The following is a 22,808-nucleotide window of genomic DNA, read 5'->3' as shown; positions in this document are numbered from 1 at the left end:
GGTGGCATGGCTTTTGAAAGCTCGCCGAGTGATGCGCGGACCCTGCTGCGAAATTCGGCTTTGTGCCGCACTCGCTCGTGATTGTGTGATTTCGTGCCCGGCTGTGCTTATGCGCCTATCTCGCCCAGACACCGCGACCAGCAGCTCCGCAACCCTGGCCCACACATCCCGCATTCAACACAAACCTGAGCCCGTCTGATACCCGGTCCTCCACCGACACCGCCAACCGCCTMAGCCTCAGCCTCAACCAACACGCACATCACTTCCCTCCCATCCATCCCCTCTGTTTCCCTGCTTCGTCTAGATCACCCATCGCCTACGCCCTTGCATACTCGCGGAAAGTATCTCGACGCAGCTCAGCTCAGTAAAGCAACTCAGACTCGGAATCGGACCGAACCCAAATCACTTCCATCACCTGCGTTTCCCACGCCATCGTCGTGACTCCTCCTTATCCAAACTTCATCTGTTGAGCCGTAGCGCACAGCAGCTGAAACGCGCTCTCCGAACCCCAACCACCTAGCCCCAACCCAATCAAACCGCCCAGGAGCAATCAGCCTGCTGCAGACCCGCCATGCTGTTGTTGTGAAGCACCATCTTCAAGCATCTCACTCTCTGAGGGCACGATCACCGCATCGCGTGACAGCATAGCTCAGGCGACATCATCCTTACTCTCATCTTATCGCTTTATACCCTACACCACTAAATACGCGTCATTCGCATCATGTCGTTCGAGGGAGAGTCCACACTTCAGGAGCAGATGGCCGGGCCGTCTCGTTCTCGCTTCACTGGATGGCTCACGATGGCCCCGGAAGTCGACCCGACCCCCGCTCCGGCCGCTCCAAGCGCTCAACCTACCGTCGAAACCAATGACGCGACTGCATCAGGCTCGTCCTCAGCACAGCCAGTCGCATCCACGCATGGGTTTGGCTACTTGGGCCAGCAGATCAAGCTTCCGCAACGAAAGAAGCGCCGCGCTACCTTCCAGGTTGGCTCACCTGGCCTTTCGGAGGACGAAGGCGGAAGCATTTCCAGCAGTCTCTCCTCGCGTGCCAGCTCAGACGCACCGGACTTTGATGTGCGCGCCTCGTTCGCGCCCATGCCAGTGTACGGCAAGAAGGTCAATGTCGCGCCCTCGTCCATCAACCGGGGCGTCGGCGACCAGGGTCTGACAAACTCTGTCAAGCAGTCTGGGCTTCACAATCGAGCTGTCGCAGACGCACACGCGCAGCAAAGCAGCAGCGACGACGAGGCGGACGGCCTGTCATTCGGAGGGCGACGATGGAAGGGCAAGACCGTCCACGCGGTCGAACTGGAGCTCGAAGCATTGCGCGACGAGAGACTCATGAGTCACGCTCCCGACGCTGCCTACCTTGCCTCGCGACTCGAAGGCGTTCGACGCAACCTCGAGATCGAAGAGAGGAAGCCAAGCTACGTTCCTTACGACGAGGATCTCCTTACAGACGAAGAGGAAGCCGCTTTGGCCCCGGACGCCTCAGATGTGGTTCGACAGCTCTATCCATTCCAGCACCCGCACGTTGGCCTAGCCGACGCTCCTCCCATGCCGCATCGACCTGTCTCGAACGCGTCATCCGTCAGCTTGGTCGAGGGCGAGACACCGCACGACCTCGACTTTGGTCTGCAATTCGAATCAGGCGCATCCATCGGACAAGCATCACAAGAAGTCAGGATCCACGACCCCGACGAGGTTGCTATGCCTCCCCTCCCGGCACACTTGGCTCCACCGAGCGCCAAACAGATCGACCCAGCAGCACGAGCTGCGGCACTCGACTCGCGCATCGAAGTGCGTGCGCTCCGCCGCGGCGACTTGGAGCAGGTGCGAGACCTGCACGCCTTCCACGGCGATTCAGACAGAGTAAGTCACCACATGGCGTCCCTCACGCTTTCCAGCTGTCCATTATCGTCTCCCGTCGACTCGACGACCAGGGGCAGCCCCAGCGGTCCCATGGCCCACCTTGCAGGCGGTGCGCCTCGCGCCAACTTTGAGTGCTGCGGACAGGCGGCATGGCCGGTTTCCTGCCGCTGCTCGCCTCTGTTGCCAGCGCGGCCGCTTTTCGGCGGCTTCACGACCTCACCCATCTGAGCGGGGCTGTAACAAGCTCGCGATCGATTCGACTCTCGGCGCATCTGTTCCGCGTCCGCATCTGCTTCAACCGCTTCGACCTGCACCAAAAAAAGCTTCCTGCATGAAGAACGCACGGCTTTGCAAAAACACACGAAGCTTGAAAGAGAAGAAAAAAAGATTGAAGAGGGACGGGCAGTGCCTGGCGCACGGCCTTCCGGTGATCTGTCGGCCTGGACACTCGCATCCTGCCCAAGAGGTCGTCTCGACGGTGGGGACGAGGAGCCAGGCTCGACCGCCCATCGGTAGTTCTGCCGAAGGTGCTCAGAGGCAGGGGCGACTGTAAGGCCAGGCACGGTTGCAGCTGCACCCACACATGCAGGGAGCAGCAGGTGGCCGACCATTCGCAACGTCACGCCCATTGTCTTTCGGTCCGCCGTGGCGGCGCATTGCAATGCAGTGCAGCGAGTGTGTGACACATGCGCTGCGATGCTGCGCACGAGGTTCGACGGGGTCGAGCAAGAACAAAAAAAGTTCAGAGCTCAGCCCTACATACCTCGCTTGCGGCCAGAAAGCTCCATCCCCCCTCCTCCCTCTTCTTGCGCTCGTGATGTTCTCAGCTGCTCCAACCTCAGTCGTATCTTGATCGTGGGCGGAATCGCCCTGCCCAGGCGTGCGCGATTAGTGCCAAGCTCGCCCGGGCTGAAGGCTTAGCGCCGCGCGCTCGAGCTTGGCCGATCCGGCGCACCGGAGTGCGGTCTGGCTCAGCCGGTCCGGTCACAGATGCGCCATCGATAAAGCTTTTACGCAGGCGGCCACTGCTTCGCCCTTGGATCTGGGGTCAGCTTTCGGTCTTCGCTCGATCTTCGTCGGATTCTCGGCGAGACTTGCGCCTTGCTCGCTCGAACGCTGTCGGTGATTTCTTTTTTTCCAGCACACCGTTTGGGCTCTGGGCGCCGAGCCTTATCGGTGCAGGATCTTTGCACCGCGCATGCGCTCGGCATGAAGTCGCTAAAAAATCCACGCAGGGTTTTGACGAAGAGGCGTGTTTTTTCAGCTGGGCTCGCTCCCACGTTCTCGAGTCCCGCAGCGGATTTTTTTGTGGATCCATTTCCCGCTCTCCGCTCCCTGCTCCCCGCGCCCCGGTCCTGGCTCGGCCCTCGTGTGCTCAAGATTGCCGCCCCCAGATTCCCGGCCATCTCGCTACCCCGCCGCCGGCAGAGTCTCGCCATCTGTCTCCTCGCTCTGAGGCGTTGACCGGCCTTCCTGTCAGCACTGCTCAGGTTGAGGTTGGCTGGCGAGCGTCATCGCCCGCTTTGGTCGGGCACTCAGAGCAGTGGAGGATGAATCCTGCTTCTCCGAGACGTGTAGCACCAGCAGACGACCGGCATTCTCGTCATTTTCCGACCGAGCTGTCCAGATTCGCCGATGGACCGGCGATGCGTCTGGCTCCCGCCACGTCGTCGGATCGGACATCTCTCGTGCATGCTCCCGCTTCCCCACATTCCTCCCCGCACTTGCGCTTGATGGCGGGCCAAAGCTTTCCTAAGCGATGCGGCTGCCTTCCGGTCAGAGTGGGGAGCAAGCCGCTGGTTCGGGATACCTTGAGCTTGTCCGCGCCTCTTTTCGGCCGTGAACATCCCTGCACACATGTGAAGTAGATGCTGACGCTTTGCCTTTGCTTGTATTGCACAGTCTCCGGATCACGGCGAGACATATACGTCGACGGCGTCGTTCCTGCTGCGGCTGCTGGTGGATGACCGGCACGTGTGTCTGGTGGCGGTGGCCAAGCCCATCCCGGAGCCCGCGGCGCCGCTACCTGCGGCTGCCGATCTGGTCGGACTGGCAGCTCGCCGTCCCGACGATGCAGACAGCCTGCCCGGATCGCCGCAATCCACGTCGCCTGCCTCGCTGTCTGCCAGCGACGACGAAGCCAGCACGGGTCTGAAGTCGCTCCAGCTCGATGCGGCGCGGGCGGCCGAGTCGTCAGACCAGTCGAGTTTGTCATCGTCGCCGGGTCACGGCGGACGTGCCACGACATCGTCGCTCTTCTCCGCCATGGGGCCAGGGGCTGGACTCGTGCCTACTGCGCCGCACACGCGCATGATCAGCCCGCGCGGCCGCGACGGCCGCATCAACAACACGCCTGCCACCTCTGTATTTTCCGACATCTTTGCCGAGCGCGGAGCGACGGTGCACAAGCCTGTACTCGCCGACCTGCCCGGACCGACAGATATGGCGTCGGCACCCGTGAAGAAGGTCATGTCGATCCCGCCGCCCCGCGGTGCAGACGCACGCGCTGTCGAGACCGAGACGATCCTCGGCGTGGTGTCGGCGCACCTCAGCGTGGTGGCCGCACCGAGCGAAGACCATCTGTGGTTCGGCGGTGGATCTGGCAAAAAGGCGGTGGAGGATGCGAGTGCGTTGGTGGATGTGCATGTGCTTACGCTTGCAACGGCGCCCGAGGAGCGCGGGCAGGGGTTGGGTGCTAAGCTGCTCGCGGCTCTGCATGCAGAGTGCATGCACAAGGCGCGACACATGGCGATGCGGATGCGCAACCCCCGCGCCGTACCCGTCGTCGCACCGCTCTCACCCCGCTTTATCGACGAATCGACGCTCATGGCTTCGATGGGCGCGAGTGGGTCAAAGTCGCCCTACCTTCGTGGGGTGGTGGGATGCAGTCTGGCGCAGCTTCGCGATTCCAGGCCGGGCGGAAAGTACTTGGCGCGCACGTTTCTCGAGGTGCATCCGTCCAACATGCACGCGATTGCTTTGTACCGCGCACACGGCTTCCAAGCTCCCGCGGACGATACGGCGGCTGTCAAGCGTGGCTTCTACCGTGGTGACACACGCATTGCCACCGCCGAACGCACCAAGCGCGGCGGAACAGACGCCTGGATCCTCCAGCGCTTCGACGGTCCCATTCCCTAGACTCCCATCATCCGCATTGAATCTCACTCTCAAATCGCATCATCGTGTGCAAGTGCCAAGTGGTGAAGAAGTCAGAATGTGCCGATTGTGCCGCGTAGAGACGCATGCAGCGAGTTTGGGAAGAGGGGCACTTTTGGATGCGAGATGAAATTTTTGGGTGTGTGTGTGTGTGTGGTGTAGATGTACAGATCCCGTTCTCCCACGTCTGGCGCCACCTTGTTGTGTGCGCACAAAACGGTGAGAGAAACGGAAACAGAGATGGGTGCGGTGCTACAACATCGGGCTGGTCGGCTTAGATGTTGAGCTTGGTGCGGCGCCAGTGGCGGCGCTTGGCGTTGTACTGGATCTTGTTGTCGGCCTTCATGCGGAACCAGTTAGGGATGGGGCTGTTGTGCATAGCGTCGCGAGCGAAAGGGTCAGTATTTGGGTCGTGCAGGCAAGGATAGTCATCGTGTAGCCAGCAATGGCAATCGTAACAACAATAGCAGCAGTGGTAGCGATGGTAGCAGTGGGGATGCAGATTTCGATCTGGCATGCCATGTCGGGTTCAGATGGGCGAATTTGTCCAGGAGATGCGCATGTGCGATGTTGGGGCGGACGCACAACGAGCGGAGACCGATGAACAGAGTGTCGGGATCCAATGTGCGACGCAAGGATGCTGGACGATCGATCGCACCAATGCAAGAGTACGAATGCCAGAGGCGGTCGAAGATGGACGTAGTGCGATCGACGGCTTTGTGGTGGGCATCCTGCGCTACACCAGCGCCTGGGCGCGATAGCATCGCTGCCTCGCAGCTGTGAGCATCGTGTCGGGCGGCCTTCTGTGCATCCCGTTCATCCAGCATCGACAGTCGAGAAGAATCGCAATCATCTTTGCGGTTCGTGACTGGGTTGTCGGACCGCTGCAAGTATGTAGGATGGACCGCATGTACGGTCTGACGATCGTAGTGCTGGTGATAGCGATGCGAAGGCGGCAGTGCGACAAGCGTTGCGAGCATTTTTGGATACGACCAGGGTGTTGTAGGCCGAGTAGCAGCTTTTAGCCGAGAACGCGCTGACTGCTGTATTGCTCGTGGCCACGTCATGCTGAAGTTGTGATCCCAACGACGTGATAGCACATCGAAGCTCGTGTTGTGTTTGGCATGATGTAGGACCGTGATGCGATCTTCGTGTCGATGCTGTTTCCTGCGTCTGCGCATTCCCTTTCGCCGCGTCCTCCTGTCTGCTCTCTGCACGTCTATGTATCTCCCATGGCATCTGTCCTGGCTGCCCATCAATGTGTTCCCAACTATGGTGTGTGCTGATGATGGTGCCGGTATGTTGGATGCTGGGCTGATGCATGCTATGCTGACTGCCATTTGCCATTTGCCGATTGCTGATTGCTGGTTGCAATGCTGTGGCTTTCGATGCGATTTACGTACCGGTTCTGCTTCTGCGCCTTGGCGAGCTTGACCTTGGTGCGGAAAGTCTTCTGGGACGGCATCTTGACGGAGTGTGGGGGGGTGATGGGTGGTGATGGTGAGAGAGGAGATCCCGGTATCGCGGTTACGGACGACGCTCGCGGGCGGGCAGTTGCTCAGGCTGGGACTTGGGCTGTGGCTCGAGGGCGGACTTGCTGGAAGCTCGCTCTGGGTGTGGATCGGGTAGCGGCGGCTGAGCAGGTGTACAGACAAGCAACCGCAAAATTCCCATCACGGCTCCCAGGCTGCAGATCGACCCGAGGGCTGAATTTTGGACCAGGATGGAATGCGGATCCGAATTTCAATGCGCGCCTGTGGGCCAGGCCGCACTGGGTGAGAAAAGCTCGGCCGAGCTTTTGTGCGGCACGTGAAGGGACCAAAAGTTCTAATGCTGTTAGAGTATGGACGCGACAAGACAAATTGTTTGGTTTGGCCAACCTCACAAATTGCGCATATTTTTGGTCAAAGCGGATGCACGCATGCGGAGGACACACTTGGGCCCCGAATCGGGCCGCTTGCCCTGCCGAAGCCGGCGAGCACCTGCAGGCTGGATTGCAGGATCGGCAGCGCATTGCAGCTCAGCACACCAGACTTCGCCCCGCAGCAAAGAGACTAGAAAGATCCTATCATTTCGAGCGAGAATACTAGCACACAAAGACGATGGCAAAGTTGGCACGCGGATGACTTCAGAGTCGCGAGCCGGTGACGAGGTCCGAGAGCGACTTGGGGTCGAGCGAGGTGGTTGGGTAGGGAAGCATGGGGCCCTGGATGTGCCACGCGCCTCCGTCTACGACCATCTGGGTGCCGTTGACGAAGCTGGCAGCGTCGCTGAAGAGGTACACGCCGGCGGCGGCGATGTCGGACTTGGCGCCCATGCGCATCATGGGTACCATCTCTGCCACGGCTTCCTCCATGCCCTTGGGTGCGAGCCTGTCCATGCCCTCGGTGCCCGAGATGGGACCGGGAGCAATGACGTTGCTCCTCACGCCCAGCGGTCCCATTTCAACGGCGAGCACTCTGCTGAGCGCATCGACGCCCGCCTTGGCTGCCGAGGGATGCGACTGGTACGGCAGACCAAAGTAGTGCAGCGTGGCGCTGATGAAGATGTAGCTGCCGCGGTTCTTGGTCACCTGTTCGAGCGTCGCCTTGACGGTGTTGTACGACCCGATCAGGTCAATGTCAATGACCGTCTTGAAGCCCTTCTCCGAGTTCTGCTCGATGCCAGCAAGCCAGTTGGCGGCCGAACCGGCGATGACAAAGTCGATGCGTCCGAACTTCTCGACAGTCTTGCGGACGGCTTCCTTGAGCTGCTCGGGCTCGCGCACGTCCGCGGGGCACGGGATGCACTCCTGGCCCGTTGCAGCCGACAGCTCCTTGGACGCCTTGGCGAGACGGTCTGCCTTGCGGCCCAGGATGGCGGCGTTGGCTCCGAACGACATTATGGTCTTGGTCATCTCGTAGCAGATGCCCGAGCCGCCGCCCGTGCAGAAGAGCACCTTGCCCTTGAAGATGTCGGGCCTGAACACCTTGGCCGGATCGGCCGCAGGCAGAACCACTGGATCACGCGCAGTCATGGTTGCACTTTAGGGCAAGGAGATGTGGTTGAGCGTGGTGTTGGGATGGTGTGAAGGTCGCAAGGAGTGTGGGGTTGGATAGATGGACATCAAGGCCTGGTGAGAGGCAGCCTTGGCTCGGTCGTGAAATCCGGTCGATCGGAACGGGCGCGAGTCGCAATAGCCGGTGACTGGGCTCGTGCCCGACCGAATCCTCTGCGCCTAGCTAGTTCGGCTGCACTTCTCCACAACTCGCGCTGCTCGCTTAGGCCATCAGGCTGCTGTCAAACGCGGCACGCTGCAAAAAATGCTCGGAATGCGGATCCCGGCCTCAAGTGGTGGCAACCTCGCACTCACTCTAACCCCATGTCCCGAACATTTTCAAACCACTGAGCACGCGGAAATGGCTGGGATTGCTCTTGCCCATCGCTGGTGCTAGCCCTTGCGCTGCTTGCGAATGTGCGCATCGAGCCGCACGAGCAGGTCGGCCTTGCGGCCCTTGCCATCGAGCCGGTAGAATTCACAGGCGGACTTGAGCTCGGCCACGGTGTATGCGCTGAGCTTGCCCTTCTGCCACAGATCGAGGATCTCGGAATCGTCCTCGAAGCTCGTCTTGCGCACGCCCGTGCTCGTCTTGGCCTGCTTGCTGGATGCTTCGGCGACCATGGCGAGACGCGGATCCTCGTCGATGCTCGCATGCCACTCCTGGATGAGGTGCGCGGTGCGCTTGCGGATGGTGGCGTACTGAGGCACCGTCAGATCCGTCGGTCCCGCAGGCGGCTCTTCCTGGAACGCAGTGGCCATGAGCACGGCGTAGTGGTGGTTGAGCGCCGGATTCGGATAGTGGTCCGGATTGAACGGCTGCTTCTTCTGGTATCGCTCGATGAACGCCACGGCACGGTCCACCTGTGCGTCCTTGGCATCTTCGGTGTGGAGGAGGTTGGTGGGGATGTCGCGCACGTCGTCGGCATACGGCAGCGTGATGAGATGCATGCCTGGCGGGGCTACCTGCTGCCCCTCCTCGGTAAGCTCCTCCTGCTGCGGCACAATCGCCACAAACACAGGCACCACGTTTTGCCGTGGCATGAACAGCCCCAGCCCCACCTTGCCCTTGGACACCATCGAGTTGAGGAGCGCAGTGAACGTCTTCTTGCTCCCCTTCCACTCGACGTCGGAGGGATAGATAAAGTAGGCGTGCTTGACGTTCCACTCGAAGCGGAGCAGGTCGTCGCGGTCGCGGAAGCCGATGAGCTTGAGACACGGCAGCATGCCAAACGACTTGATGCTCTTGAGCTCCTGCGGCGTGAAGGTGACCTGGCCACGCAGGCTGGACGAGTTGCCGAACTGAAAGGCGGGAATAACCTGCTCCTTGGACAGCGGCTTGCCCGAGTTGGCGTCGATGTAGTGCTGGTGCGTGACCACCTCCTTGAGCTCGCCGCAGTCGTCGTCGACGATCACCTTGACCGGATTGCCCTTGGTAGTCCTCGAGACGAGGCTGTAGCCCTTGATACCGATCTGCCACTTGCGGCCTCGCATGCGTGCTTGCGGCAGCTGCTCTTCTGCCGGGCCTTGCTTCTGCGTCTGTGCGTCGGCTGTCGGTGCGTCGAGCGCGGCAAGCTCGAAGCGGATGTTGAACACGACGCGTTTGGGCGTCTCGCGTGTGGCAATGTCGTCTTCCAGCTCCTGAAATCGCACCGCCGAGTCCCACAGGCTGCGCCTCGGTTCCTGACCCTTGAGCTGCTCGGCTGCGGTCTTGCCAAAGCCGGCGGGAAGACGAAATTGGCTGCGCGCTTCTGCGTCTTCGAAATCGTCGTCGTACTGCGCAAAGACGTCGGCGTAGAATCGGTTGACCTCGAAGCCGCGCGAGAGGTCGCTGGTGGATGCCCCATCCGAGGCCGCGCCGTCGGTGGGGTTGATGAAGAACGGTTCGATGCGCACGCCGATCTTGCGAAACTCGTTCATCTTGTCGAGACAGGCGCGTCTGGCCTTGGTGGCTTTGGGGTCAGAGCTCATCGGATGCGGGTCGTCGTTGTCTGTGATCCAGAAGACGCGCTTGCTGCCTGCGTTGGCGGCTGCGACCATGGCGACGCCTGCGTTCGCGAGTGCCCAGTCGATGCGCATCTGCTTGTTCGCCGGGGGCAGCACGGTGCGCAGATGCTTTGGATCGGTGGCAGCGCGGCTGAGGAGCGCCTTGAGATTGTAGGTGTCTGGCACGTTGACCTGGCGTACGGACTGGAGCTCGTAGCTGCCCTTGTAGTACTCGCCGGGCTTGGCGGAGCGGAAGAGTGTGTCCTGGCAATTGAAGATGAGCACGCCGACGTGGTCGTGCGGCGAGGAGATGAGCTTCTTCTGCATGAGCGAGGCGGCCGCCTTGAGTGCCGAGTAGAGCGGCGAAGTGTTGGTGGCTGGATCGATGCGGTGCATCGACTCGCCGGCATCGATGCAGAAGAGCACCATGTCCTTCTGGTAGGTGGCGTCCAGGTCGAGCTGCTCGAGCTCGTCGTCGTCGTCATCATCGTCCGAGTTGAAGGCGCGTGCGGCCTCGCGCTTGTTGACAAAGTATGCCTTGGGCATGATCGGCAAAATGCGCGATGATGGACGTGCGGGGGCAAGAGGCAAGAAGGCAAGAGGCGACAAGGCCATTCAGGGTTCAGGCAGCGCTTCGAGTGGAGGCGACTGAGCAACTTTCGAGGGTTCGCGTCGGTGCGGGATTTTTGGCTCGAGCGCGTTTGAAAGTGTTGGTCTGACTTTTCAAAGCGGCTGACTGTTAGATCTGTTCCGGCCGTGGATGTGGGGAGCGGCGGCGATTCCGGTCCGAATTGGCCGACCGCCGCTTTGATGCCGCTTTCGTGTATTGCATCCGAGTCAGACAACACTCTGCGGGGCAACACGCCGCAAGCAGTGAAGAGCAGGCTTCCTTCTTCCACCATCTCCAAGTCACCCTGCCCCCTACCGCCCACCAAAATCGCTTACAAGAACCATGTCAGCTGTCGCCGCTACGACTGCCAACGCCTCGACGGGCTTCCAGCTGCTGCCGAACCCGTCCAACCCGAGCGAGGCCGAGGTGCAAGCGGCGCTCAAGCTGGTGCGAGCGGGTGGCATCACGTATCCCCAAACTGCCAAGCCGGACCGCACTGCGACGACGCCCTCCACGACTCCCTCGGCGCCGCGTGACGTAAAGCTCGACATCTACGATCCCGCTGGGCTGGACGACAGCGTGCCGCGCACCGTCGTTGTCAGCTGGCACGGGAGCGGCTACGTCGTGCCGCGCTTTGGTGCGGATGCGGACGTGAACCGATGGCTGAGCGACGAGCTGCGCGTGACTGTCGTCGATGGCGACTACGTCAAAGCACCCGAGTTCCGCTTTCCCGAGCCTCTTTACGACGTCGTTGCTGCCGTGCGTTGGGTGGTGCAGCAGCCGTGGTTCGACGGCAACCTCATCGTCAAAGGTCACTCGGCAGGTGCGCAGTTCGCGCTCGCCATGGCTAACCGTTCCACCGCACTATCCGTCGGGCTGACTGCAGACGAGTATGCCAAGATCAAGGCGTGCGTTACGCTCTACCCTCCAACCGACTCTTCGATCCCTTTGATCGAGAAACCCACCAACGAACAGGGCGAATTGCCAGGCATCCCCATGTCCGCTCTCTCGCATCAGATCATGCACTTTTTCTTCGGCGCCCTCCTTGGCTGGGACGCCGAAACTCAGCAAAACATGGGCAAGGATCCGAGAGTGTCCCCCGCTTTTGCACCTACAGAGGCGTACGAGGTTCCGTGTTACGTGATTGCGTGCGAACACGATCCCCTAGGCCCAGAGGCCGTCGCTTTCGCAAACAAACTTCACGACCACAACCCCGTGCACGAGCTGTACTTTGCAAACGGCGTAGGACACAGCTTTGAAACGCGCATCCCTGACGTGCGCGCAAGTGACGTATTGGACCACCCCGGCGGAAAGTCAAAGAAGGAGAGCTTCGAAGGCATGCTTGCCTTCATCCGCAAACACGTCCCCTCCATCAAAGCCTAATCTCCCCCCCCCCCCCTCTACCGCACAGTATAGACGAGGAATGCTACAGAACACTTCTTTCGGAATAGATATACTTTCTGATCAGACACGAGCTTCTATTGGGGAGGCCAGTTGGGGCTGCCCGAGATGCGCCAGACGCCGTACTCGATATCGCCCTTGACGCCGACCTTGACGAGGTCCTTGCCCCTGCCTCCACCCGGTGCGACGCCGCCACCCGGTCCGCCATGCGGCACGATGCCCGTTCCGCCATTGTCCCACGCGGGTGCATTCTCCTCGCGCGGCCAAGTGTCCGTCTTGAGCACCTGCGCATACGCCGCCAGCGCCGCACGCAGATAGCATGCCGTAGCAGCCGGAGTAAGGTATCTCCTCCTTAGCGACTCGACCGCATTATCCGCAATCCTCTGCGGCGGATTTACCCCGAGCGCACCCGCAACGCCCTGCGTCGTCTGCAGATCCTGCTCGATCGGAATCCCCGCCGTATTTTGCAGCTGTCGCGTCGTCTCTTCCAGGCCATTGAAGAGTGGACCGGGCAGCTCGATGAAGTTTTGCGCACGACTGGTCGGGTCAGCATTGAGGGCCGGGTGAAAGTGCTGCGTCCACTGCATGGGATGCGCGACGGTGACACTGCGGCACGACCAGAGGAACTTGCCGCGACCCGAGTAGCTGTTGCCCTCGGTCTGCACGAGGTACCTGTGTCGGCAGTGCTCGTGCATGGGGATGAGCGGGTGGAATTCGGCCCCGACATCGTGAAAGCTCGTCTGCTTCACGTCCGCCCATGCCTCGGCACCCGCAACCTTGCGCGGATCCGTGCGATCAAGCAGATCCACCCGAGGCGGATAGCCATTGGCCAAGCCGCGCCACAGAATCTTATCCCCCTTGTGGTCCCATGGAGCCAGCTGGTCCTGCAGCTGTGCGAGGTGGAGGAACTCGTCGAACGACGCAATGCCCGTTTCGGGCCAACCTGCAAAGCCAAAATCGGGCAACAGCCATGTTCCTTTGGACTTGGGTTCGTCGATGCGTTTGCTGATCGCCCATACGGCATCGTTGGGCGATGCATCCCGGTCGGCTTCGGACAGAACCAGCTCGATGCCCGTGTCATTTCCTGCCTGCGACGTCGACGATGGGTCGGTCGTCACCGCGGTGTGGATGAGATGGAGCAGAGCCGAGATGCGCGATTCGTCGCCCTCGCGCACTTGGCGCAGGAAGAGCTGGCCGTCGCGAATCACGATACGCGCCATACCCCAGCGCGGATCGCACGTGCGTGCGGCCTCGTCGAGATCCTGGAACGAAATCCCACCCTTGGCCCGCCACGCTGCAAGGTTGTCGTCGATCTGCGGAAAGAGGAGGGGGAACTCGGCCTTGCATGTGGCTGCGTCCATTGTGCGGTCGCGTCGGCGCTCGGGTGGAAGCCCACGACTCGTGCTGCGGCTACTCGACAACGACCCGGACGGGAGAAAGGATAGCAAGAGACAAACTATCACAAAAGCCGTAGCGCCATACACACCCGTGCGCGCAAGCACGATGCGCAGCCGCGGATGCGCTTCTCGCAACGGTGCACGGCTCGAAGTGCTTCCACTCGCTTCCGCCCCGCTCGAAAGCGGCGCATATCGCGTCGTCGAAGCCATCACGTCAAGCCTCAGACGGCACGAGCTGCAAAGATGATCCTCCGGGTATAGATTGGTCGCGGTACAATTCCGTCTTGCAGTCCTCTCGTAGCGCGCTGGTGATTGTACATATGTGTGGCGGTGATGGTAGTCGCAGCACACGTTTAGATGGCGCCAAAAAGTGGAGCTATCAGCTGGACTGGCAAGTCCGCTACGCAAAGTGGCCGTGCCCACCTGCGCAGTCGGTGCGGCGCAGGCGTCACCAACTCCGCTTCGAGTCTAACATCTTTGAGCCGAAAAATTGCCGCACACCCTTCATCCGCTCGCTGTCCTTGACCTCATGCTCAGCAGGCTCTCTCATGCCTCCATGCACACGATTCCACACGGAAACCACAGGAGGGAACGCAAAAATGTGCGGAAATTGGCAGCTCGCTACAATACAGTTAGTGAGCTACAGCGCTTGAGGATGACCGTCCGATGAGTGTGCGGCTATCGTCGTGCGGGCGCGCTGGTGCTGCGGTCCGCCTTGGTGCCGGGACGTCGGAGCGAGGCTCGGCCGCGCGCGTCGCCGGACGCATTCTTCTCGCGCACCTGCTTGGACGCTGAGCGGCTGAGCTTGCGCATCTCGCCGTCCTTGAGCTTCACGCTGAACGCGCAGTTGAGCACATTCTCCACCGTGAGGTTGTGCGGCGGCGGATGGAGGAGCAGCTGGAGCATCTCGCCTGCCGTCGGGCACATGGCTCGGTTCATGAGCTGCTCGCGCAAGATGCGCACGATCGCCAGCGCCACTCGCAGCATCCACGTCGGGCCCTCGAAGAAGAACACGTCCCACACGCGCACCAGCGTCGTCCACGGCAGCACGCGCGTAAACAGCGGCAGGAACCAGTTGGGCGTAAACATCATCGAGACCAGCCCCACCTCTTCGAAGCGCGCGTGCAGCTCGGCATCCATGCTGTGCAGCAGATTGCTGAACACCACGCTGTCCACGTGCAGCTGTTTCATACCTGCCGAGTAGTACTCCTCCATCTGCGGATTGCGCAGCACCGCACACAGCAGCCAAAAGGCATCCTCGGCCGGCATGTGGATGAGCGAAAAGGCGGCCAGCAGACCCATCCCCTGCGTGTAGCCGAGCATCGGGTTGAAGTGCACGTACGACTTGAGGATGCCCTCAAGGTCCGCGCGTCCCGTCGCCTTCTCGCCCATGAAGAGGCGGTGATCAGGCAGCGTGCGATGCAGGTCCTTCTCGATGGTTTCGTAGGCCTCTTCCTTGCCGCGCTTGCCCTTGGTGCCCTGCGAGATCTTGCAAAGCTGCTCGAACAGGCCCGGTCGACGTCGCACGGATGCGTTGGCGAGGAAGAGCCACACCTCGCGGCGGATCGAAGCAGGCACGCCCGTGCGCACCAGCTTCTTGACCTTGCGGCTCTTCTTGGCCGAGGCGACGTCGTTCTCGTTGAGCACCGCCATCCACTTTTCGCGGAGCTCGGGATCGTCGGTGGGTGGCAGGCAGGGCGCAACACCCGGCTCGATCACAAAGCCCATCGCGTCAAAGCCGTGACCCATGCCGCCGGGACTGGCGACCGAGCCGGGCGAAGCGGGGAAGGCGAACATGCCGTCGGGTCCCATGGGCGCGCCTTCTCGTCCTGGCGTTCCAGGCGCCGAGGCCGAGAAGGGAGGCATGGGCATGCCGAGCGGACTTCGTGGCGCCGGGCTGCGCGGGCCCATCGAGTGTGCGCCCAACGAATGCGCACCAGTGCTGGCGGCGCTTCCCCGTCGTGCCATGTCGTTCGTAGGTGAAGGTGCGCTGAGCTGGCTCATGGGGCTGGTGCTTCTGGCCATGGGAGACAGTGCGTGAAGACCGCTGCCACCATGGAGGCCGGGAGTAGGGTTGGACGGATTCTTGCGCAGCAAGCCCGATCCGTGTCCTGAATGCGCACGCTCGCGCTCGGACAGACGATCCGACGAAGCACGCACGGGGCCGAGCCCTGGCGAAGTGGCCTGGCCGTTGCGCGAGCGCGCAGAGCTGGCCGAGGTGCGGAAGCTGGGCCGCGCCGCGCCCGCCGAGGCGAGTCCGGTGAGGTGCGGAGGCGTAGGGATGGGCGGATGCGCATCGTCTGCGCCTGCGTCGGTAAGCGCAAGGCTTTCAACCTTGTTGAGCGTCCCCACCGACGCGGATCGACGACGCTCTCGCGCCTCGGCGAAACCGGGACGGTGCGAGAAGCCAGCGTCGTGGCTGTTGGTCGTAGCTGTGCCGGCCGAGACAGGCGGAGACGAGCCCGAGCCCGATCGCGATGTCGATGCATTGGACGCGCCCGTGTGGATGGGCGGAAGCGTGCTCGGGTGCATGCGCGCAGGCGCACCGGGCACACCAGCAGTGTGCGCCAATGAAGGCCGTCGGCGCGGATCGAATGCGCCCGGCCCTCGCATCCCTGATGAGACTGTCGAATCCAGACTCGAGCCTGCGGCGTCGAGCGGCGAGGAAGAGTGAGCGCTGGACACTGGCGGAGTCTCTACCTGGCGACGCAGGCTGGAAGCCATGTCGAGCGGGGCACGTACACCGTCGGCACCGGCGGACCTCGGATCGGGCGCTGCACTGGGACGACGGCCGGATGGCGAGCGCAACGCCAAGGGGATGGAAGCATCTGCGCCGGGTGGCACGACGAGCTGTGCTGGACGGCGAAGACCGGCGGTGGCTTGAGACGGGGCGGCAGGGTGGTGCATGGACTCCGGATGTTGCGCGGACGAAAGCGGGTGGGGCTTCTGCTGAGGCGAGTCGGTCGCGCTCGAGGAGCGCTGGCTGGGCACGTTGAGCGACTCGGAGGACTTGGATGCGGCGAGCTTGGCGAGCGACGACTTGCTTCCGTACTGGCGGAAGTCAAAGTTGGGGAAGGCGACCGAGTCGCGGCCGTAGACGTCGTAGATGGAGAAGGTGTAGTCTCTGCGGCGGTTGTCGACGGCGTTATCGTCGTCCGAGTCGTCGTTGGTGGAGGTGGTGTAGCTGGAGGAGGTGCATGAGGTGCGCGAGGCCAGGTCGGCTGGCGAGCTGGCCGTGGCGGTGGGATTTGTGGCGGCAATCGTGGTGGCGGTGGTGTTGCCAGAGAGCGAGTCGGATCGGCGGGAGGAGGTGGTGGCGGTGGTGGTGATGGAAGGAAGGGTGGAGTTGGCCTGGGCGTGCACGGGCGACTCGCTGGACGAGATGGGCGAGGGAGGGAGGTGATGGATGGTGGGCAGGCCGTGGCCGTGGCCGTTGGGATGGGCGTGGTCGTAGTCGTGGGCGAAAGCAGATGAAGTGCGTGCCGGTGCGCGTGGACCTGCGAGCGAGCCGTTGCGGGTGGGAGGCAGCGCTGCCGATCGTGTGGCGGCGGCAGGGCTGGAGAGGGAAGCGGCGCTGCTTTCGCGGCTGTGCCTGGCCCACGGGAGGAGCGATGTGGAATCGTCCGAGTCCTCATCATTGTTGTCCTGGACCGGCCTGCGACGTGCCGACTGCTTGCGGAGGTGGCCCTCGTCTGAGAGTGGCGGAGTGGTGAGGCCGAAGCGGCCTTGCTTGAGTGGGGGCACGGCTGATGCAGAGGGGCGAGCGACAGCCGCCGAGGAGGTGGGCGCGTGGGTTGATGAAGCTGCATGGCTTGCCGCCGAAGCGGCAAAAGAGGGCGGCGGCTGGGTATCTCGGCGGTCGACCGGCGATGTGAGGGCGGCGTCTTCCTCGCCGTCCGAGTTGACGGCGGCAAAGGGGATGCCTGCAGGCACTTGGGAGAGGTGCATCTTTGCGGCTTCGCTTTTGGACATGGGACGCATGCTGGAATCGCGGATGCTTCCTGCGGCGCTGCGGCGCATTAGGACGGGCTTCTTGAGACGTGCGTGGAATTGGACGTGTGCGCCCTTGAAGCGACCTACGACGCCTTCGCAGTAACCGAGGAACCATGCTTCGGAGTCGGGGAGGACGTCGCTACGTCGTTTTGGATTGGAAGAGCTTGCGCTGCTGATGGGACGACCGTTGGCGTCGGAAGCGTCGTCGTCTAGTCTGCGGAGAACGATGATCTTTTCGCCGGACATGAACATGAGATCCTCTGGCTCTGTGGCAGGGTTATCGATGAGGGCTGTGCACGAGCCGATGCCGCCCTTCTGGAGGGCGAAGCGAGTCCATGCATTGAGTGTATGGGCGTCCATTTCGGGCAGAGTGATTGTGGACACGGACCGCCTGATGGAGATTAGCAGAGGTGTCGGTGTTGGCGGAAGATAAGCGTGCTCGATGTTGCGGTGTGTGCGTGCGCGTGCGTGGCTGGAAAGATGCAGAGGGCCAAGAGACTAGCTGGTGGTCATACGCGACGACGTTACGATGCTTTGCGATGGCGGGAGCGAGTTGGTGGACGACAGCGACGGAGTGAATTGGTCGGTTCCAGCCGACGGCGCCGATGCGAGAAAAGCCTGGATGCGAGAACGGAAGCGACTGCGCGAGTCGGATGCAAGACGAGGCAGGGAGGCGAGAATGAGGTTGCAACGTGGACGAGGCCGAGTTGGTGGCTAGACGGGCATGAAACGGGAGCGAGCAGGAGGAGCGATGGCCGCGTGGTGGATGTCGAGCGAGGAAACGATTGGAGAAGCGCTTGCCAGAGCGGATCGAGTTGGTGGAAGGCGGATGCAAAGGTGCTGCGGTTCGAGCAGCAGCGTGGCGGCGGCAGCGGCGATAGCGGTCAAGCGACGTCGTGCGGTGCGATGCAGATGCGATGCGGCGTGGTGCAAGGCGAGGCGCGGCTAGGTGATTGAAAGAGGGAGAGAGAGCAGCGGGCAAGAGGATGCAGGAGCAGGTGGTGGAAGGGCGAAAGTGCGACGACGCCGACGCCGATGCAAGCAGGAGCAGCTGACGGAGCAAGCGAAAGCAAGCGAAGTGAATCCTATGGCCACGGCAATAATGGTGGATGGTCACGACGCGGGCGAAAAAGAGCGTCGACGCAAAGCACAGATCGGCGAGATGCTCCGCTGGTGGCTGCACTGGGCTGCACTGGCTGCTGCACCAGAGCTGCACTGTAGCCAAAGTGCGGGATGCTGTGCAACTCGGCGTTGACAGGGCGCGGCGGCTCGACAACAGACAGAGCGAACGCCATGAAATGCAGTCGAGTTGAAATTGAGTGCAGAGGGGTTCAGTCCAACTCGACTGCAGGCGTGCCGCTCTCCTTGCCTGTCACCGCGAGCCTACTCGCCGTGCCGTGCCTCGACGCAGAGCCAAAGCCAAAGCCAAAGCCAAAGCCAAAGCCAAAGCCAAAGCCAAAGCCAAAGCCAAAGCCAAAGCCAAAGCCAAAGCCAAAGCCAAAGCAGGGCACGGCAGTGCAGGGCAGAGCAGCGCAAGGCAGTAAACAAGAACAAGACGCAATTTCTCGAGAAAACTCCCAGCACACGCCTCTCGAGCCTGAAATGAGAGTCGACCGCGTGCACGGAACGGAAGCAAGGCACTTTGGCCCAGCTCTCGAGATGCTGTGAATGAGGAGGGAACCATGAGGCGCGTCGGCCGCACCGCCGCTTGGAGGCGCCGGCCCACTGCGGGCAAGCGCACAGAGCCGCTCGAGCAGACGGCAGCACCGCGTGGTTGGGCCGGTGTGCGGTGGGAAGCGACGACGCTCGCCATCGCCAAACGCAAATCGCTTTTTGCCGAGCCACAGCGTGGACAGAGAAAGAGGGGCTCGACGCGTGAGCTGTGGGCGCCGGCCGAGGCTCTGCAGCCGGGCCCGGCTCGTTGCTCATTTTGCTACAGAACGCACGCGTCCGGTTCGTGTTGGTTTCAGCGAGCGATCCACTTTGACACGCATGCTCCGCCGACCAATCCACCCTCGGTTCGGCATGGCTCCGATGGTTTTGCTGTACTGTAACTTGAGTTTTTGCCAATGCTGCTCGAGCGGGCTCCGATGTGCGTCGACGATCAGCTGCCAACGTGTCAAAGGGCCCATTGTGTGCCAGCCCGAGCCCTGATGCGGGCGTGCGTCGGCTCGAGCTCCATCCCGCCCGAGTGCATGCCGAGCGCAGGTGCAGTCCAAATTCCTCGCGCCAAAAACAAACTCAACCCCCCAAAAAAATCCCCTCCTCTGGCAAGCCGAGCGCCCCTTTCTTTGAATTGCTGAGCTGGCATCCATCGCATCTTCACCCGAGACCGAGACAGAGACAGCAGCATGCTCATGCCAGGCCATCCCAGCATGCACGGATGGCATGCGTCGGCACTGCCGCACTACGGCATCCAATCCACCAACAAAGCCAATCCTGCCTTAGCTTAGCTTCGGCCTTTTTCCATCGGCTCTCACGCGCCTCGGTCTCAGTCTGCTCCTCGCTTCACTAGGCTCGGGGTGACCGATTCATCATCCACCAACAAAGCAATGCAAGTCAGAGCCGACATTGAGGCCACCGTCTCACCATGCGACTCATTGTTACGCCCACGTCCGTCCTGAAAATCGCATCTCTTCCGTCCCGAGCGACATCGGCCCTGCAGCATCTCCGTTCTGGCCTTCAATTTGACTGTGTCACTACTGTAGCTCGTGTCGGCTCTGAGACCCCTCGCTGCATTCTTACAGTAACCTCGTTTGTTCGTTCATGCCATCCTTGCTTGTCGAGGTCAGCATTCCGTCTGGCTGTTGGGCTCCTCGACGCGTGTTGGGAAGCGGATAGAGTTTGCATCATGCCTCGACGCCAAGCCTTTGCTTCCGTAGGTTCAGCTCCCGTCCGACGCCATGATCGTCGCTGCCTGTTGCGCATGCGAGCCCAGCCGAGCCAGTCTTTGGTTGGTGACGATCTGCATGCTCCGTTGCTGCCTCTTTGGGCCCTGCGCATCGACACTGCTGTCGAGCGTCTGCCAACCTGCATGCGCGTGCCAAGCCTCGCACCCGGTGTTCTGGCGAAACCTTCCTTCTTCTTGACAGGCGCACCTCGCAAATCTCGAGTTCAATCTCCCCTTGACTTGCCCGCTCCTGTGCCTCCCTCGGTGTCCAGTCACAAGCCCAGCCAGAGTGATGAGCGCCGACCCTCGAAATTCCAATCCCGGGCTGGCTTGGCACGCCCTGCACCGTCGATCATCCAGGGTCCGCCAGATGTTTTTTCTGGCACCTCACCACACCCACGCGCGCGCGACCATCTCCGCACCGAGCCAAGCTCTTTGCTCCGGGCTCGCTGCCCTGCCAAATGTCCGCCCTGCGTGCGTCTCGGTGTTCATGTGACTAAAGTGGATGCGAGGCAGGGCACGCTGGCCTTACCTGCGTCTTTGCTCTCGCTGCCGAACTGCCGTCCATGGCCGATCGGGGTTCCCGATCAGTCATCCAGTCGACGTAGCCGCCTGAGCCTGTCGCTGTCTGCAACCACGGCGCATTGTGCTTGTGTGGGCTTCGTCTCGAAAGACAGGCCTTATTGAGCTTGTGCGGACAGCGAATAGCATCGATGTCGCGAGGCTCGGGCGAACTTCCGTGCATGCAAAGGTTTATGGCATCAAGAATTGCCGAAAGCTAAAAAGCCTCCCAAAAAAGAGGGAGCGGAAAAAGAAGCGTCGCTGGATCGCGCTTCCGGCCAACAGATCAGGCTCGCAATCGGCGATGCAGACGTGCCTCCACCGTGCCCGCTCTCCACATCCTCGCATCGGCTCGAGCTGCATGATCCGAACGGCTGAGTCGTGGAATACCTTCAATCTTCCCGCCGCCATCTTCCAGAACAGGCCCCATCGCGATGGCAGCCAACGATACCGCTGGTAGCGAGGCGGTGCCCGCGCTCGCTTACGCCTCGGCCTCCATGCGCCACGTCGAGCTTCCATCGACACCCTCGCTGCCACTCCCCTTTGGTCCCTCGCTTTCCTATGCCCAGACCTCGCAGGCACGCAACTGGCGCTTCAGCACCTCGGCACTCGCGCGAATCCGAAGCGAAGCCAACCTCGCTGCGCGTCGGCGCCTCGAAGCTATCTGGTCCGAAGAACACGCCGCGTCCTCGTCCAGCTCCGCGCCCAGCATCCCCTTCCTCTCGGTCGACGACGAGCTCGCACTCATCACCTACTACCTCGTCAAAGTGGGTCAGATCGTACGCGCATTCGGCCTTCCTGAGCTCGTAGAAGCCACAGCCACTACATTCGTCAAGCGCTTCTACCTGCGCAACACGTGCATGGACTTCCACCCGAAGAACATTGTCATCACCTGCATCTTCCTCGCGTCCAAAGCGGAGAATTATGCGCTGAACCTGGGCGAGTTTGCACGCAAGCTCGCGGGCAAGTCGAACGATCGTGCCGTCATCGAGGAGAACAGACGCACCGTGCTCGATCTCGAGTTCCTCGTCTCGCAGAGTCTGCAGTTCGAGTATGCCGTCACGGGCGCCCATCGCGCGCTTTACGGGCTGCTCCTCGACCTTCAATCGCTCCCCGATAACCAGGCGCCTGCAAGGGAGGAGCTGCACAAGATCGCGGCCGCCGCACATGCTCGGCTGTCGACATCACGACTTACAGATGCAGAGTTCGTCTACACGCCGTCGCAGATCGCACTCGCATGCGTGCGCGGCGCCGCACCCGACACAAAGCTCGTCGACAATTGGATCAATGCCAAGCAGTCGCGTGCACGCACTGTCGCTCTCGCCGCCAAAGCCAGCCGGACGGCGCTGCGCGATGCAGAAACCGCACGCGCGGCTAAAGCCAAGATCGCACATGCCCGCCGAACCAAAGGCAAAGCAGGCGCCAAGGCGGCTGAAGACCAGCTCGCCGCGGCAGCTGCCACACCACAGCAGAACTTCGAGTTTGACGACGCTCAGATCGAAGCGGATCCGCTCGGCATGTCGATCGACGAGCTCACACGCACGCTCGACGAGATCAACGCGCTCATCGACACCAGAGAGACGGGCGGATATACGGGCCATGGCAAGGGCGCAGAGGATGTGGACCGGGTCAAAGAGATCGACAAGCGCCAGAAACTGTGCATGAATCCGGAAAAGAATCCGGCCTCGACAGTCTATCGCAAGCGACAGGCTGATGCCGAAGACGCCCAGGCGGCGAGTAAGAAACAGAGGACCAGCGGCGCTAACGCAGATTCGGACGACGACGATGTACCAGTCGCAAAGGACTTTGCGGTCAAACCGGAACCCGCCGTTTAGCTCTTCACTGTCACGCAATGAAAGGTATGAAAGAGTAACTATGTTTCCGATTCTAATGTGCGCGTGCTG

At 61.7% G+C, this 22,808-nt stretch overlaps 9 protein-coding genes across 9 annotated transcripts; 4 read left to right on the top strand and 5 right to left on the bottom strand.

Moving 5' to 3' along the window:
* Positions 1-721: 721 nt before the first annotated feature.
* Positions 722-5,011, top strand: PAN0_002d1401 (uncharacterized protein; the record flags this gene model as incomplete). The annotated part of the gene is made up of 4 exons (XM_014803567.1): positions 722-2,029; positions 2,795-2,851; positions 3,268-3,363; positions 3,776-5,011. 4 exons carry the CDS (start codon positions 722-724, stop codon positions 5,009-5,011), a joined length of 2,697 nt encoding a protein of 898 aa, XP_014659053.1.
* Positions 5,012-5,303: 292 nt separating this feature from the next.
* PAN0_002c1400 (uncharacterized protein) lies at positions 5,304-6,494 on the bottom strand (the record flags this gene model as incomplete). The annotated part of the gene is made up of 3 exons (XM_014803566.1): positions 5,304-5,397; positions 5,615-6,097; positions 6,433-6,494. 3 exons carry the CDS (start codon positions 6,492-6,494, stop codon positions 5,304-5,306), a joined length of 639 nt encoding a protein of 212 aa, XP_014659052.1.
* A 663-nt stretch (positions 6,495-7,157) lies between these two features.
* On the bottom strand, positions 7,158-8,045 carry PAN0_002c1399 (NAD-binding protein; the record flags this gene model as incomplete). The annotated part of the gene is made up of 1 exon (XM_014803565.1): positions 7,158-8,045. One exon carries the CDS (start codon positions 8,043-8,045, stop codon positions 7,158-7,160), a length of 888 nt encoding a protein of 295 aa, XP_014659051.1.
* A 414-nt stretch (positions 8,046-8,459) lies between these two features.
* Positions 8,460-10,598, bottom strand: PAN0_002c1398 (ku DNA-binding complex, Ku70 subunit; the record flags this gene model as incomplete). The annotated part of the gene is made up of 1 exon (XM_014803564.1): positions 8,460-10,598. One exon carries the CDS (start codon positions 10,596-10,598, stop codon positions 8,460-8,462), a length of 2,139 nt encoding a protein of 712 aa, XP_014659050.1.
* Positions 10,599-11,004: 406 nt separating this feature from the next.
* PAN0_002d1397 (alpha/beta-hydrolase) lies at positions 11,005-12,045 on the top strand (the record flags this gene model as incomplete). The annotated part of the gene is made up of 1 exon (XM_014803563.1): positions 11,005-12,045. One exon carries the CDS (start codon positions 11,005-11,007, stop codon positions 12,043-12,045), a length of 1,041 nt encoding a protein of 346 aa, XP_014659049.1.
* Positions 12,046-12,140: 95 nt separating this feature from the next.
* Positions 12,141-13,424, bottom strand: PAN0_002c1396 (DUF821 domain-containing protein; the record flags this gene model as incomplete). Its single annotated transcript, XM_014803562.1, has 1 exon — positions 12,141-13,424. One exon carries the CDS (start codon positions 13,422-13,424, stop codon positions 12,141-12,143), a length of 1,284 nt encoding a protein of 427 aa, XP_014659048.1.
* A 714-nt stretch (positions 13,425-14,138) lies between these two features.
* On the bottom strand, positions 14,139-18,748 carry PAN0_002c1395 (uncharacterized protein; the record flags this gene model as incomplete). The annotated part of the gene is made up of 3 exons (XM_014803561.1): positions 14,139-17,768; positions 17,842-18,504; positions 18,659-18,748. The coding sequence occupies 3 exons, from the start codon at positions 18,746-18,748 to the stop codon at positions 14,139-14,141; spliced, it is 4,383 nt and encodes a 1,460-aa protein (XP_014659047.1).
* Positions 18,749-19,135: 387 nt separating this feature from the next.
* On the top strand, positions 19,136-19,906 carry PAN0_002d1394 (uncharacterized protein; the record flags this gene model as incomplete). Its single annotated transcript, XM_014803560.1, has 3 exons — positions 19,136-19,406; positions 19,514-19,661; positions 19,795-19,906. 3 exons carry the CDS (start codon positions 19,136-19,138, stop codon positions 19,904-19,906), a joined length of 531 nt encoding a protein of 176 aa, XP_014659046.1.
* A 398-nt stretch (positions 19,907-20,304) lies between these two features.
* Positions 20,305-22,739, top strand: PAN0_002d1393 (cyclin-dependent protein kinase regulator; the record flags this gene model as incomplete). The annotated part of the gene is made up of 2 exons (XM_014803559.1): positions 20,305-20,941; positions 21,328-22,739. 2 exons carry the CDS (start codon positions 20,305-20,307, stop codon positions 22,737-22,739), a joined length of 2,049 nt encoding a protein of 682 aa, XP_014659045.1.
* Between the last annotated feature and the right edge of the window lie 69 nt (positions 22,740-22,808).

This window comes from Moesziomyces antarcticus, assembly GCF_000747765.1.
Source record: "Moesziomyces antarcticus DNA, scaffold: scaffold_v10002, strain JCM 10317, whole genome shotgun sequence".
NCBI lineage: Eukaryota > Fungi > Basidiomycota > Ustilaginomycetes > Ustilaginales > Ustilaginaceae > Moesziomyces > Moesziomyces antarcticus.
The sequence above is the reverse complement of the archived record's forward strand: the minus strand, read 5'-3'. Positions and strand labels throughout refer to the sequence as shown.